Here is a 15,492-nt window from a genome sequence, read left to right as displayed (position 1 = left end):
TGGCTACCTATTGAACACAGAATTAAATACAAAGCCCTATGTACCATACATAAACTAAGTAACAGTGACGACAAGGAGAATCGGATGATAGCAAGCCCTTTATTAAAATGCCCGACTCTGGCCGAGTTTCGCTCCCTTGCACAGAGCTGCCTCAGGGGCAACTAAAAATGGACATACAAATAATTAAACACATACATATAAAAACATATTACGTGTATAAAAAACTGACAATAATCATACATCCACTTAAAATATGTCTCATAAAATAATTCTGTTTGAAAGACATAAAAACAAAATAAATACATATATATGTGTATAAGAATATGTATATACTTATGGATGCAATAAATTAAATGACAACATAAATGTATGACAAAAATCAAATTGCTACAAAACTGAATAACTAAGTGATACTCAGAGAATAAAGGTGGTGACTTTGTGTCATATATATATATGAAAATATAAACAGTGGAGTCAATATTGGTTATGAGTAGAATCATATGTGATGCTTACTTCATTTATCCAGGACTTGGTTTGATCAATGTGGAGGATATCAGATTGATTATACCTAATTGAAAAACAATCAAGTGAGAAAAAAAAGGTATTCAAACGAAAAATGGAAAATAAAAATGAGAAAAATGATACATCTTAAGGGGAAAAAAAGAAATACAAAACTGTAAAAAAAATAAATAAAAATAAAATAAACATTGAACAATGAAGGGATAAAAAATAACCATATTGACTCCTAATTAAAAGATTAAAAAAGTGATGACACAAAGTTCTTACAGATACACTCCCAAATCTAATTCACTATTAAGACCAAAAGGTGTCATTGTATTAAATTCATAAATGAATTTCTGTTCATTTTTAAGGAGTGCACTATTCAAATCACCACCTCTCCAATTGACACTGATTTTTTGTATCACACAGAACTTGAAATCGGTGAACTTGTGACCTGTGTCGCTGCAGTGTGCTACCATTGGTTTACCTTCTTTTAATCTATTGATCGCGCTCTTGTGTTCAATAATTCTACGATTAAACTGTCTGATGGTTTTTCCTATATACCACTTGTTACAGGGACATATAGCCCATTATTTTATGAGACATATTTTAAGTGGATGTATGATTATTGTCAGTTTTTTATACACGTAATATGTTTTTATATGTATGTGTTTAATTATTTGTATGTCCATTTTTAGTTGCCCCTGAGGCAGCTCTGTGCAAGGGAGCGAAACTCGGCCAGAGTCGGGCATTTTAATAAAGGGCTTGCTATCATTCGATTCTCCTTGTCGTCACTGTTACACAGTTCACTGGATCGGCTACCGCTTTGCTTTTTGGGTCCATACATAAACTAATACATGATGAAAAATCGAACTGGCTAAACACAGCATTATGGGTACATGTCCCACACAGAAACCTTCGATCAAGAAATAAAGCACTCTTAACCATTCCTTCAGTAAAGATAGCAAGACTAACCCAAGTGAGAGAAAGGGCCTTATCTTTAGCAGGCCCCACACTTTGAAACATAGAAACATACATAGAAACATAGAAGTGACGGCAGAAGAAGACCAAACAGCCCATCCAGTCTGCCCAGCAAGCTTTCACACCTTTTTGTTCTTTGGAACAAAATGCCTCTAGAGATCAGATTACAAAGAGATCTCAAAACATTTAAGAAAAGTTTAAAAACATGGCTTTTTAAACAAGCATTTTATAAAGAGACGAGAATAGAAAATATACAGGAATAGGCAGAAGAGCACCAACACACAGCACAATTCTAAGAATGTGCAGTTAAATAGTCTATAAACTCTATAGCACAATAATCATAATTGTAACACTATGAATTTTACCCGTGAACAGTACCTTAGATACACCTAGTCATGATCTACTTCACTAAACAATTGATTGTCTTTAATGATATATTGTAACTGAACCTTTGGCGGCACCTGTTAGAATGTACTATAGTACGCATTTACCTACATTAATTTATGTGCCTACATGTAAACCGTTGCGATGGTATATAATTTAGCGATGGTATAGAAAAGATTTTAATAAAATAAATAACATCCTCTGGCAACAAATTCCAGAGCTTAATTGTGCGTTGAGTGAAAAAGAATTTTCTCTGATTAGTTTTAAATGTGCTACTTGTTAATTTCATGGAGTGCCCCCTAGTCCTTCTATTATCCGAAAGAGTAAATAACACTCGCATATACCCATTCTAGACCTCTCATGATTTTAAAGACCTCTATCATATCCCCCATCAGTCGTCTCTTCTCCAAGCTGAACAGCCCTAACCTCTTTAGCCTTTCTTCAGAGGAAAGGCTAAAGAGAAATGAGGCTTGCATGGGTTGGGAAGTAGAGTAGATTGGGTCCTCTTTCTTCAAGGAGCCATACCTAGAAACAGGACAAGTAAGCAAGCAATCTTGACAATTGTACTTTGAGTGAGAGTTATATATTCCATGTGTCTTACAGTTGCTTTCTTATATATCTGATTCTTTCTGTAAAATTATGAAATCGCTGCTGTCACTCCCATTACAGTATATTGAACAATCATGGGTCACGACTGATTCGCATGTAGCATTAATGTAATGTTTCTACATGTATGTCAAAGTTTTGCATCAGATAAGTTTAGGAATTTTGCTTTCAAATATTAAAGAACTGCTTCAGAAGTAGTTTTCAGCAATTATCTTTAGAGAAGTGAGTTCTAGGAAGGGTGCCCCTTTCTGTCCTCCAGTGACTCTAGCAAAGCAGCTTTATTCTGACTAATTTATGGACAGTGACCTCACACCTTTGAATTGTAATTGTGATCCTCCACTACCTCTTGTGCTCCAATATAATTGGCACTAATTTGGACTTGTCAGAGCTGCTGCATCACAGACTTGTCAATGTCGAATGTTCCCCATTATGTTGTAGGAAATATGAATTCACATGATGAACAAGAGCTACATTCCTAGAAGAGACCAGGAAACTTTGTCAAGCCATATAGTTTCCAGTCCTCTAGGATTTGTCCATCAGGTGACCAATTGGACCTAACATCCCAAAACAGGATAGTTTGCATGATTTCAACATTGAATAAAGAAGTTGTTTTCCCAGATTCACATTGTTTTAGTGTGTTTTTCTTCACGTCCACAGGTACAACAGACTTAATTGTATTTCTGATAGGTATTAATCGATTTTTACGGTAACTGCTTGAGTATGGAATTCTTTCACATTTATTCTTATAGAACTTGGGGCTATGTGGAGGTTTGCATGGTTTTTTGTTTCATGTCTTCATCTAATGCTGATCTCACAGTACAAATAAGACTGGTGTGAAGAGGACTACTCTGTATATTTTAAGTTAAACATGATGAATAATTTTTAAACAGGTTTTTATGCATGATAAGGTTGTGCTAGAATGCTTTTTTTTTTCTTACATGAAACCAAGTTAAGGTACAAATCTCTGAAATTTACTAAAGAAAGTCTTCTTACAGATGAATAAACATCCTAGTTTAAAAGTTGTTCATCTTCTGTTTCATTCCTTATTGCTTCATCTTCTGACATTCTCTGAAAAATCCTTGGTGGCTGCTGTACTGAAATTATGCAGTTACTATGAGGTGCAGTTTCTTCTAAATGTTATCCTTAGGAAATATTATTGTTCACAAAAGCTATATGCTAGTTTCAGGTCTGTGGATACCAAAATGTAATATATTTTGACTATCTTAAATACATTTATAGCGCTCTGCTACTATTTCTTTGATATAAGAAATAAAGATTTATTATCTATGAGGAATAATGTGTGAGTGCATGCAAATATGTGATGTTAATTTACTAAACAAATTCATTTAGATGTGGTTATGGAAATTATGTTCCTGTCTTATCTAAAGTGGAATATTCTGAAAGGGATATTTTGTATACAGTGGGTGTTCAGAAAGATTCTAGTTTTACAAAGGGAAAAAAAGAACATAGGGTTCCATTGTTTTTCACTTGACATCTGTTGTCTTGGTCCATTGTACTTGTGCTATGCCTATCCAGGTTACATTCGCCTAAGTACTTTCCAGGTACTTGTAACCTGGATTGGCCAGTGTTGGAAACATATGCTGGGCTTGATAGACCCTCGGTTTGACCCAGTATTGCAGCTTCTTATGTTCTTATGTAGATGTTTTTGTCCTAAATGTATAGAAATACACTGAAATGTTCTTCAACTAGAGAAGTCTTGAGGGAGTCAGATTTGAAGACTGAATGGGGGAAGGGGGTTAAAAACTACTTTTGCAATCTGAGACATGGGAGTGATGCTATTACCCTAAAGAAACAGCATTCATTGGTTCAGCTTTCCTTGATCACATTTTACAAGTACAGTAATTCATTATCATTCTTCTTCCTTTTAATGGTCTTGCATTTTGAAAGTTGATCAGTTCTTGGCTATCCTTCTGTGTTCCAAAACATATTTGGCATAACTTCACTTACTGATACCATCTTTAATATCTTGTGATGTAGGCAGTGTTCAATTTCATGCCTTGCTGTTTAGGTCTTTGGATTAAAATGGTGAACCCCTACATCCTCATAAATCACAATCCTCTTTTTTTTTTTTTTTCCCCTCAGTTTTCTTATATTCATCTCAAATGTTTCCTGATGGTTGAATTCTATTCTGAGGATGCAGTTTGCTTGATTACTCATTTAGCTGATACAAGTCATGCCCAAGTTTGCAGTCATGGCATGCACTGACACAAGGCTTGTATCATGTATGTGTTTGAGTATTAATCTTCTGTCTCTCTTCACCATTTTGTGGACAACACCCAACTTTTTCTGGTATGATGGCCTGAGGTGCTCTAAACTTTTGTTCATCCTCTTTCTTAAATTTAAATGCCTAGATTTTTATTGTTGTCAATTGACATCCATATAACAGGTCTTTTTTTGAATTCATAATTTTTTCATGTTATATTGTTTGGGTTTATAAATTTAGATTTTTATTGTGGCACTTGTAGAAGCATCATTTCTCAGTGATATCAAGTTCTCATGGATTTCTATTAAGGTCCCCTTTTCTAATGCACTTGATCACTACATTCATTGTTCTCCAATTGAGAAATATGTGGTGGCAAATTGTTATACCTCATACATGTTTTTCACAAATTAAAAAAAAATTGTTTAATAAAGGAACCATCCAACTTGTCAGTACTTTGATATATGAAATCAATTGCTGTACTTTCCTCCCAACATCGGTCGGCGTGAAAGATTCTCATCTAGTTACGGGCATGCAAGGAAACATCATATGCATCAAGACGTTGATCTTCCAATATTCCCTGAGGAAGGACTGCAAGTTTGAAACATGGCCATGTTGGGAGGAAAGTATTTTGCTTCATTGTCTCATTGATTTAGCATGCCGCTTGCCAGTTACTTACATTAACGAGAGCTGGGTAAAGACTGTTCTTAACAGTGTTTAGTTTTCATTTTGATTCATCAAAAATATTTTGGTTTTGCACTTAGAGCACTTTAATGATTATTTAGTGGAAGAAGGATAGCGGTTTAAAGATTACAAAAACATACTGTATGACATTACTATAGGGTAGTGGCTCCCTTCCTTAACAATTTTGAACAGTTCATAAACTGCTCTAATAAAATTATGTATTGAAGTTATTAAAGGGTAGGTGCTGACTTTGTCAACCGCTCCAAAAAAAAAGTTGTTTAGGTTTATCAATGAGTTCATTAAACTTGGTATATTAGGTGATTTATATATTTGGCAATAGTATCAAAAATGAGCATAGCACATCTGTGAAATAATAAAAGTAAATGACATTTTATGATCTAGTTTTTTTTGTATTTTAGTTCGTAAAAACATTTTTATTTTTAACAAATTCTGGCCATAAAATTAAGGATCTTGATTCATAACATATGATTTGGTATCTTAATTCCTGAAATAGACCAGTGAAGAGTAGAATACTACTTGAATTATCAGTAGTTAGTTATCAAAAGACTTTATAGCAGCCATAAGGAAATACTGTTCTCTACCCTCAATAAATAATTTGATATAATTTTAATGTATAAATTTAGTGGCAATCAGTTCCTGCAATCTCATATATCTGTCTTGTAAATACAAATACATTTTCACATTGCTTTCTGTGCAAGTATACTATATTTTACGTTTTAGTAACACAAAAATATACATCTGAGAACAATGCATGCAATTTTATTTTTTCTTCATCCAACAATTCATCTTCTCTTTACCACTTCTACTTTTGTATTTCAATAGTGGTTTGCAGGGTTCATTTCATACATATTTCTATGTATTAAAGAAAGGTAAGTTTTTTCCTTCTCCCTTTACCTCAGTTTACCCTTTGTTCCTCTATCCCCTTTGTTTTCTCTTCATAAGGTAGGTTGTTCAGCACAAGAAATAAAAGTGGAATGGGAATTCATACGATACTATCCAGTTTAAACTAGTAGTTTTTCAAGATAATTGTGCCAATCCCATTGCTTTATGTGCCTCCGAAAATAGACACTGTGCCACCCATTGGTGGTAGTGATATTATACAGTACTGAACTATAGTGATGTCCCACAATGATATCCATTACCCAGTGGCATGTTATGCTGCCTTAATATTGCAAGGTTGCTTAAACATCCTTCCTCTGGTTTTCCCTTTTCTCAGGGGGCAAGCACCCAACCCCCTCGTCTGGCACATCGAGACCTGGAAACAGTTGTGATTCGCAACCTGACCACAGCACTAGGAATTGATCCATGGTCCTCGAAAGCAGTAAGCTCTACTTACTAGCCCCAAAACAGGTTGAGCCACTATTCAGGTAGAGAAAACCACCTTGTAATTGCCATTGTATGTTTTTTTTCTTTTTGCCTTGCTGGTTTACAGTCCAGCATGTGGGGTGGGATTAAGGGAAGGGAAAACTAACCAGTAAGACTCTTTATTAAAGGGCAGACCTGCGTAACTGCTGACAAGTTTCCCAAAATGGAAAATGTGTGACACCTTTGCAGACTCTTGTTTAAGGATAATTGAATAAGCCTTCACAGTAAAATTATTTGGCTGTGCTGTCTGAGATGAACATTTTGATATTACATAATCAACAAATATTTTTTCATCTTATAGTCATTTTGATGTTTCAATTAAATGAGATCTTTGTTCTCCTAATTGTTTATTTTACAGAACATCTTTGTATGTAATATTGGTATTATTTAGAATATCAAATGTTCTTTAGCTCTTTGTTTTAATCCATTGGTGCAGGTATCAAAACCTTTTTGCACTTATTAATTAAAATACATTAGAATTGGTGTTAGAAGCTTTGGTGCCAGTAGGTTGATTTTTTTTTCCATATGTAGCACTTGACATGATAGGGAAAATGATTTCAGTCTTGGCTTAGATACTTCATACAGAATTATTGGCACTGTTAATTTTAAGACGTTATAGATAGCATATAAAATTGGCACTGAATAGTTAAGGGAAAGAAAACTTTAAAGGAAATAAAGTATGTTAAAAAAGTTGAAATATATATAGTGTTAGGTAAATTAGTTGTTGAATTTTTTAGAACTTTAAAGTATGATTGTCTTGGCCTCCATTTTTTGTCTTTAAAAGAAAAAGTGAATGGCTCAGGTGCACTTTATATTTTTATTTTTCTACTTTTGATACATTCTATGTGCCAAGTAGGATTTCTTTCAGTGGTTTCTTTATACATCATTGTAAAGAATTTTTCCCTGGCTTAAGAATCTGTACCACCACATTCTGGGGTAATGTCTTATTATTTCAGTGGAGAATTGCCTTATAGGACTGCACATTAGAATATAAGTTCCGTAATGGTCTTTTTCTGGTAGTTTGTATACTGAAGCTAGTATAGTGAAGTACAAAGATAGTATACTGAAGTACAAAATGGAGATCAGAGTACCTCAGTCTTCTTTTAACAATGATGCTAGTGGCCAGACTTAAGGTCCATGTTAGCCGAGTTCAGGAGGAAGCCACCTGGTATAATCTCAATAGCAGAAACAAAAGTATGGAATTTACTACCTACCCCGTTGAGAATGCAGGCTGACAAAAAAAAAAAATTCAAAGCAGAGTTAAAAACGTGGTTTGTTCAAACTTGCTTACAGTGAAGTTGGGCACTAGAAAACACATGGGCTTGTTTAATTATTTTGTTCTAATCCTAACAAATTTTGGATATTTTATTTTAGGAATTTTTAAAGTAATTTTATTTTTAGATGTCTTTTTAACGGCTAAATTATTTTGTGCTTCCTCTTGTAGTGTTTTTAGCTGTTATTTCCTTTTATCACATTACTGTATTTCTATGCTATGATTTAATTGTATACCATTGTGAAGGCTTCGTTTATTGGTCTAAAAAAACCAATAAACTATAAACTATTATTATAATGGCTGGGCTGAGTTGGGAGAGGGATATAAAAATAGAAGAAAAAGCTCCAGGTAGTTGTAAATGAAGGTTCATAGAGCCATAACCCAAATAGAGGCTATTTCTGCCTGAGCAGGAAGCCTAAATGGACAGGAAGAAACTACTGTGCCAAAAAAAACAATTTCTCCTTTTCTGCATCCCTCCCCTTTGCCATTAGGAAAATAGGACCCAAAAAGAAAAGATGATTCTTCAGCATTGTCAGGTCAAGCCCAATGAGTAGGTTATGTACCTCTGCCAGCGGATGGAGAAGGAGCAAAAGCTGACGTCACGGCTATATATTCCCACCCCAATATCAGCCTGCCAGTATTCTTTGTCTCCAGCAGATGTTGGCCATGCATTTCCCTTTGGTGGATTGCCTATGAGTGTAAAAAAAAAAAAAAGGAAAAGAAGAAAATTTGGAAAGATGAGATATCTATGTAGCACTGCTTGCCTCCTGGAGGTGATACCGGTGCGGTCCCTCCCTCAATATAGTGCTTTCAGTCCGGTAGCCTTGATTGATGTGGACCTAAATTCAAATTAGCAGTTGCAGGCTGAGAGAGGCTCAGTGATGAAAGCTTTAGCGCCCTCCCCCCCCCCTAGCTGGAACTCGTTCCTGCTCTCTGCCAGGGAGGGCTGAGCTCAGGGAAAAGATTTTTTACTTAAAAAAAAATGAAAAGAAAGTAGGAGAAGGGTCTGTTTCTTCAGCATTCAGTTGTCCCGCTCATGTCTCTGGGGAGTTCTGTGAGATGAGATAGTGCAGGCACGGCGGGTTGAGCAGCCATTCGGCTAGGCCCTGTTCCCAGGCTTCTCCCATTTTGGCGCATGTAGTTTTGCACGTTTTTTGCTGCAGACCAACAGTGCACATCCAGCTTAGGCATCGGGTTCTGGGCATCCAATTTAGGCGTCCAGTTGGACGAACAGCCTAGGTGCATGTGCTTGGATACTTTTTGTGCGTCCGTTTTGGGCACGGCTTATACGGACAGGTAATCTAAGTGCGAGCCTTTATTAGTCTGCGCGCTTACAGCTTGGCGCTTGTGGCGAAAAAACCTAAGCACCTATCTATTTGTGTAGCATGCCACATCAGGGCCATTCAGCTGGAGCTTCTTTTAGCTTATGTCAGTGCTGCCCTAGATGCTCAGGGAGATTTACCTCTTCCTGATTTTGCTGGCAATGGTGCCATCTCTGTGGGATTGAGGGAAAGTCACAGCAGGGGTGTCACCTCCCTTGATTGATCCACAGGGGGACACTAGCCCTTAGGTCATCAGGTTCGGGCCTGTGGCAACCTGGAATATACCTGTCCTCCTTTTCCTGGGTAGAATTCTTCCAGGGATTGCAGGACATTTCTACAAGGGCGGTATTCTGAATCAGTAGTACCTACTAAGGTAGTTCCGTGCTCTGTTAGTGCTCCTTCACCTGTCTCCATACCGTAGTGCGGTGCAGTCTGACAGAGCTCGAATGCAGGTGGATCATGATACCAGTGATGAATGGGGATGGCTCTCCTGGTGAGGAAGGAGACATTCCCCCCTAGATTTGGAGCCATATAGAACCCTATTCCCGTTTCTTTCAGAGAGATGAGTTACTGGGTTTGATCTCTGACTTTGAAGACCCACGGAGTGGCTGAGCCTGACTCCTTGGGGATGAAGAAGAAGGATCTATTTTGGTCACCTTGTGCACGGCTGCTTGTTTCTTTTCCCTCCTGGATGCAGTCCAGGAGCTGATTGATCTGGGATGGAGTACACCAAAGGCATCTTTTAAAGGGGGATGAGTCTTTGTGGATTTATACCCCTTAGATCCACAGGCCAAAGCAGTTGCATTTCCATAGGGTGGGTGCTTTGGTCTTTGTGTCACGAATGTACCAACATCCTGGTAGAAGGAGGTGCCAGCACTGAAGGAATGTTCAGGCTAGGAGGATTGAGGCTATCCTAAAACAAGTGTTTGAGGCAGTGACAATGAACTTGCAAATTGCTTCTTGTTGCATCTTGGGTTACCTTACGTCTTTGTCAAGAATCTGGTGGTGCTGGGTCCGATCTTGGACCTACGATAGAAGCAGGGGCTATCTTCTTGGTTGATGCAGGTTGTGACTTGGTATGCCAGCCAGCCCACCATAGGAGCTGCTTCAGTTATTGCAGACAGGTGGCAGCTGTGGCTGCGCAACTGGTCCGCAGATACTATTTCAAAGTTTAATCTTACTAAGCTGCCCTTCAAAGCCTCGTTTTTGTTTGGCAGTGAATTGGAAAAACTGGCAAGTAAATGGGGAGAGACCCAGGACCCTCAATTGCCAGAGGACAAGAAACCAGTTGCCGGTCTTTTCAGGCAACTGACTGTTCTCGAGACTACCGGCATTTTCAACCTTATGGAGGAGGTTCTTCCCACTGTTCCAGTCCATTCTGCAGTCTGTCCTTTCGCCCCTAAGAATCTCAAAAGGAAGCAGGCTCCAGAGCTGGAGCCCCTCTGTCTTCCCAGTGAAGGTTTGCGGGCTCACATGGTGGTCACCTATCCCATTTTATTACAGGTGGATCCAGTGATTCGGGACAGGTATGCTGTAGAAGTTCTTCGCATTCCTCTAGATGCCTTCATGGTCTCTCCATGCAACTTCCCTCAGAAGGGGGTAGATGTGGAAGTGACATTACAGTGGCTGTTGAATCTGAAAGTGGTGATTCCCGTTGCTGAGTCACAGCAAAATATGGGCTGCTATTCTATTTATTTTGTTGTGCCCAAGAAGGACAGGTCGTTTCAGCTCATACTAGATCTCAAGGGCGTCAACCGACATCTACGAGTCTGCATTTCAGGATGGAAATGGTGCACTCTGTCATAATGGCTGTGTTTCATTTGTGCCTTTTCTCGCCCCTCGCTCCACCCTTTCTACCTTGGGAGCGACTCCCTTCGGCTCTAACGGACAGATGCAGCCGCGGCTTCTCCCTGCCTCTTGGTCCCAGTGTCCCCGGGCTGGCTTGACGCTACGGATCCGCCATGTTCCTGATGACGTAAGGGCGCGTGCTCCAGACTTTGTACCATCAAGGGCGCGAACCTCGGGGGCGTCCCCCCGTAGTGATGTCATCCATTTTTACTTTAAAAGGTCTTTGTTTGCTAACCTCTAATGAGTTAGCAAGGAACTCCAACAGGACTCGCTTCGGCAATCCACGATACTTGCAACAACGATCCGAGTCAGCCAGGGGAATCCTTCTCCACTGCTCGGCTTTTTCAAACTTACCAGGAGTACCCGCTCCATGGGGGCTCCGCTCTCTTCTTGATTTCAGATTGCTGGAATACTCAGAAGACTCCTCATTACCTGGAAGCAATCGCAGACGTGAGCACAGCGAGTTCTATTGTAGATAGGAATCGGTACTCGCTCCACGAGGGCCTATATTCCTATAGCTCTGAAGACTCCCTTCCATCCAAGACGTTATCGCAGGTACGGAGATCGAGAGTTATATTGACAAGATTGCAGATAGGAACCGGTACTCGCTCCACGAGAGCCCATGTTCCTAGAATCCTTTACAGACTCTCTTCTACTCTAGAAGCTATTTCATATACAGCTATTGTGAGTTCTTATTACAGACTGTTTAGAGGAACCAGTGCTCGCCTACGGCTCCTGTTCCTGAATATACTAAAGACTCTCTGTGGCATAGAGACCATTGCAGACATCTACTATTGTGAGTGTACCATCTTGAATCCAGTATACCCTGTCTACTCACTACTTCCAGTCTCTCTCTACAGCTCAGCGACCCAGAGATTACATTCCAGTATCAGAGGACTTCAGCCCTATCGGACACCTCGATTCACTACTGCCACCGCTGGTGGTCCAGCTTAATAAAGAACTATTTGTATTTACTTCATATTCTAGCCTAGCCGGTGGTTCCTCTCAGGATCTCCTCCTGAGGGCGCTGTCATCTGCCATCGGCCCAGGGATTCACCATTTCCTCCAAGTGGTCATTCCTTACACTACTATCACTCTGTGGGAGCCAACCACTACTGACCACTAACACCATTCACGGAAGTATTATATAGATAGCTACCTTCTCTTTCTATGGGACTTGCCAGCAGCCTATATATAACAGCTTGCTACTCCGTAGCGGAGGCATGATAGATTGCTATCTCAGCAGCGAAGTACAATATACCTATTGTTAGCTCCTCTCCTCAAAAGAATGTCATAGAACAGATTGCCAACTCCTCTTCCCTGGGGAGTTGATCCATAACAGATTGCTACCTCCTTCCCTTACAGGAGCATCTAACAGCAGTTCGCTAACAGATTACTAACTCTGCCCTCCTGGCGGGGTCAGCACCACAGATAGCTAACTCCTCCCCTCTGGAGGAGGAGAGCGTAACAGGCTGTTCACATCATAATGGCTCACGTCTTTGGATCTTGGAGGAGAATCTACATATTCCCATACGATGGGTAAATCATGGTTCATGCAATTTGCTATCCTGGATTGTCATTACCAATTTCAGGCCTTGCCCCTTGGACTAGCCACTGCGCCCAGGACCTTTCCCAAGGTCATGATGGTGGTAGTGGCAGCCCTTCAAAGGAGGGCATTCTAGTTCACCTCTATCTGGACCACTGGTTGATTCAAGCCAAGACAATGGAAGAGAGTCTTTGTGCTTCCCACAGGGTGGTTTCCTTGCTACAGGAATTAGGCTGGGTAGTGAATGTGGCCAAAAGCAAATTCCAGCTGTCTCAGACCCTGGAGTATCTTGGGGTTCAATTCGATGCAGGGCAGAGTATTTCTGTCGGTGTCTTGGATCCACACGTGGATGCTGTGAGTTCGATCCCTGTGAAACTCTGTTCATCCAACCATATGTAGTCTAATCTATAGGTCCTAGGGGTGATGGCTGCTGCTTTAGAAGTGGTTCCCTGGGCAAAGGCATATATGCACCCTCTTCAGTGCGTGTTGCTCTCCCAATGGAGTCTGCAGTCGCAGAACTCTTCGATGAGGCTGCTCCTTCCATTAGAGGTGAGATCCCATATGGACTGGTGATTACACGCAGATCATCTCAGGAATGGAATGTCCCTGATAACACCGGATTAGTTAGTACTCACAATAGATGCGAGCCTCCGGGGCTGGGGGGCTCATTGTCAGGAGTTGGTGGTGCAAAGCCACTGGAATGCAGCAGAGAGGCAGTGGAACATCAACAGACTGGAGGCGCGAGCCTGTGGTTCGAGCAGCTAGAGACTTAAGTGGTCCAGATAATGTTCGACAGTGCGACGATGGTGGATTACATTAACATCAGGGTGGAACAAGGAGTCAACAGGTGTCAGAGAAGATAGATTTTCACATGGTGTGAGTGGAGCAGCTTCTAAGCATGTCAGACTCTCACCTTACCGGAAAGGACGATATGAGAGCCGATTTCCTCAGCAGGAGAAACTTGGACCCAGGAGAATGGGAGCTGGTGAACGAGGCCTTTCAACTCCTTGTGAATCATTGGGACCTACCGGATCTAGACCTGTTGGTGACCTTCAACAATACAAAGGTTCCATGCTGCTTCAGTTCAAGTTGGACCCAAAGGCAATGGGCATCAATGCTCTTGTTTAGGAGTGGCCAGGTGTCGCCCTTCTGAATACGTTTCTGCCCTGGCCTCTAGTAGGCAGACTGGTCCAGAAAATTTCAAGTTAAACCAACACAGTTTTTAGTGGCTTCATATCGGGCTTGAAGGCCATGGTACTCCAATCTCCAGATTCTTTTGGTGGGCAGTCCCCTCAGGTTAGGGCTCGGTTGAGGAAGTGGGGCTTTTCACCTACTGTAATTTCCATGCTGCTTCAGGCCGGAAATTTCTACTTTTCTAGCCTGTGTTAGAGTTTGGAGGGTCTTTGAGGCCTGGTGTTCCGAGTGAGGTACTCTACCGCTCAAGGTGGATATTGCTTTGATTTGGAATTTTTACAAGATGGCTTGCTTAAGTTTGGCCCTTAAAACTTTGAAGGTTCAAGTTGAAGCACAGGCTTGTTATATGGGGAGAGTAAATGGGGAGGACCTTTGTCTTCCCATCTGGACATGTCCCATTTCTTGCAGGGAGTTAGACATCTTCGCTTCCCATTGCGGCTTCCAGTATCTGTGTGGGACCTTAACATAGTCCTTAAGTTTTTGGCAGGTCCGACTTTTTGACTGCTGCTTACTCTTTTCTTGCGACTGCCTACCTTGAAGACAGCTTTTCTGGTAGCAATTTGTTTGGCACATCGGGTCTCTGAGCTGCAGGCTCTTTCCTGCTGTGAGCCTTTTCTCCATTTGACTCCAGGTGCAGTTCAACTTCGGACTATGCTCTCCTTTTTTTTTTTTTTTTTCCCCAAGTGGTTTCGTATTTTCATTTGAATCAGTCCATTTCTCTGCCTGCCTTAGGCAGGGACAGAGATGAAGCCGAGTACCGCCTTTTGCTTTCCTTGGACGTCAAGTGTCATTTACTGCTGTTCGGAAGTCTGATCACCTGTTTATGCTCCAGGGTGGAGGTAAGCAAGTAGCATCGTCAACCCAGCGAGCAATCGTTGCTGGTGTCAAGTCATGGCAGCCTGTGAAGCTGCTGAGGATGCCTTACCGAAACAGATTAGACCTCATTTCACAAGAGCTCAGGCAATATCATGGGTGGAACTTTTGTTGTCGTTTGCTGAAATTTGCCAAACAGCGACATGGTTATCTTGCACACCTTTTCCAAACATTACCACTTGGATGTTAGGGATAGGGAGGACACCACGTTTGCATGGGTGGTATTTACTGGACTGATGGCAGCCTCTCGCCCTTTTCGAGATCAGCTTTGGTATATCCCACTCATAGGGATTGATCTGTTGGTTGAGAAACATGAATGGTTGGCTATTGATGATGATGATTAAGTATAATCAGTTTTGTGCACAGTTTGGCTTTTCCAGAGAATACTGGTGGGCTGATGTCGGGGCGGTACTATATAGCTGTGATGTCAGCTTTTTCTTCATCTCCATCTGCTGGCAGAAGTACATAACCCACTCGATGGGATTGACCTGCCTTACTAGAGGAAATTATCAGGTAAATAATTTCTCCTTTAAAGCATGTCACTAAAATAAAAGCTTGAAAGACAATTCATAATGTATTGTGACTTGCTCATAATTCAAATATTCACATGTGAATATGGCTGCTTATATTGCTGTAAAACTCAGGAAATTGGGTAATGTTGACTAAGACTCAT

The 15,492-nt window shown here is 40.4% G+C and overlaps 1 protein-coding gene across 11 annotated transcripts in view; it reads left to right on the top strand.

The window, feature by feature from the left end:
* BRD1 (bromodomain containing 1) overlaps positions 1-15,492 on the top strand; it is a 569,207-nt gene that overhangs the window by 365,665 nt on the left and 188,050 nt on the right. Inside the window, exon 9 of one of the 11 annotated variants that reach the window (XR_003858666.1) lies at positions 6,615-6,765. The exons of 9 other annotated variants lie outside the window; for them this stretch is intronic. Coding sequence is in view for 1 of the 2 variants with exons in the window: in XM_029616233.1 (XP_029472093.1) it covers positions 6,615-6,700 (86 nt within the window). In the remaining variant the exon portion in view is untranslated. The remainder of the gene's footprint in view (positions 1-6,614; positions 6,766-15,492) is intronic. One more of the 11 variants, XM_029616233.1, reaches the window with a different exon arrangement.

The sequence above is a fragment of the Rhinatrema bivittatum genome, chromosome 9, assembly GCF_901001135.1.
Source record: "Rhinatrema bivittatum chromosome 9, aRhiBiv1.1, whole genome shotgun sequence".
NCBI classification, from domain to species: Eukaryota; Metazoa; Chordata; class Amphibia; order Gymnophiona; family Rhinatrematidae; genus Rhinatrema; species Rhinatrema bivittatum.
The sequence above is the reverse complement of the archived record's forward strand: the minus strand, read 5'-3'. Positions and strand labels throughout refer to the sequence as shown.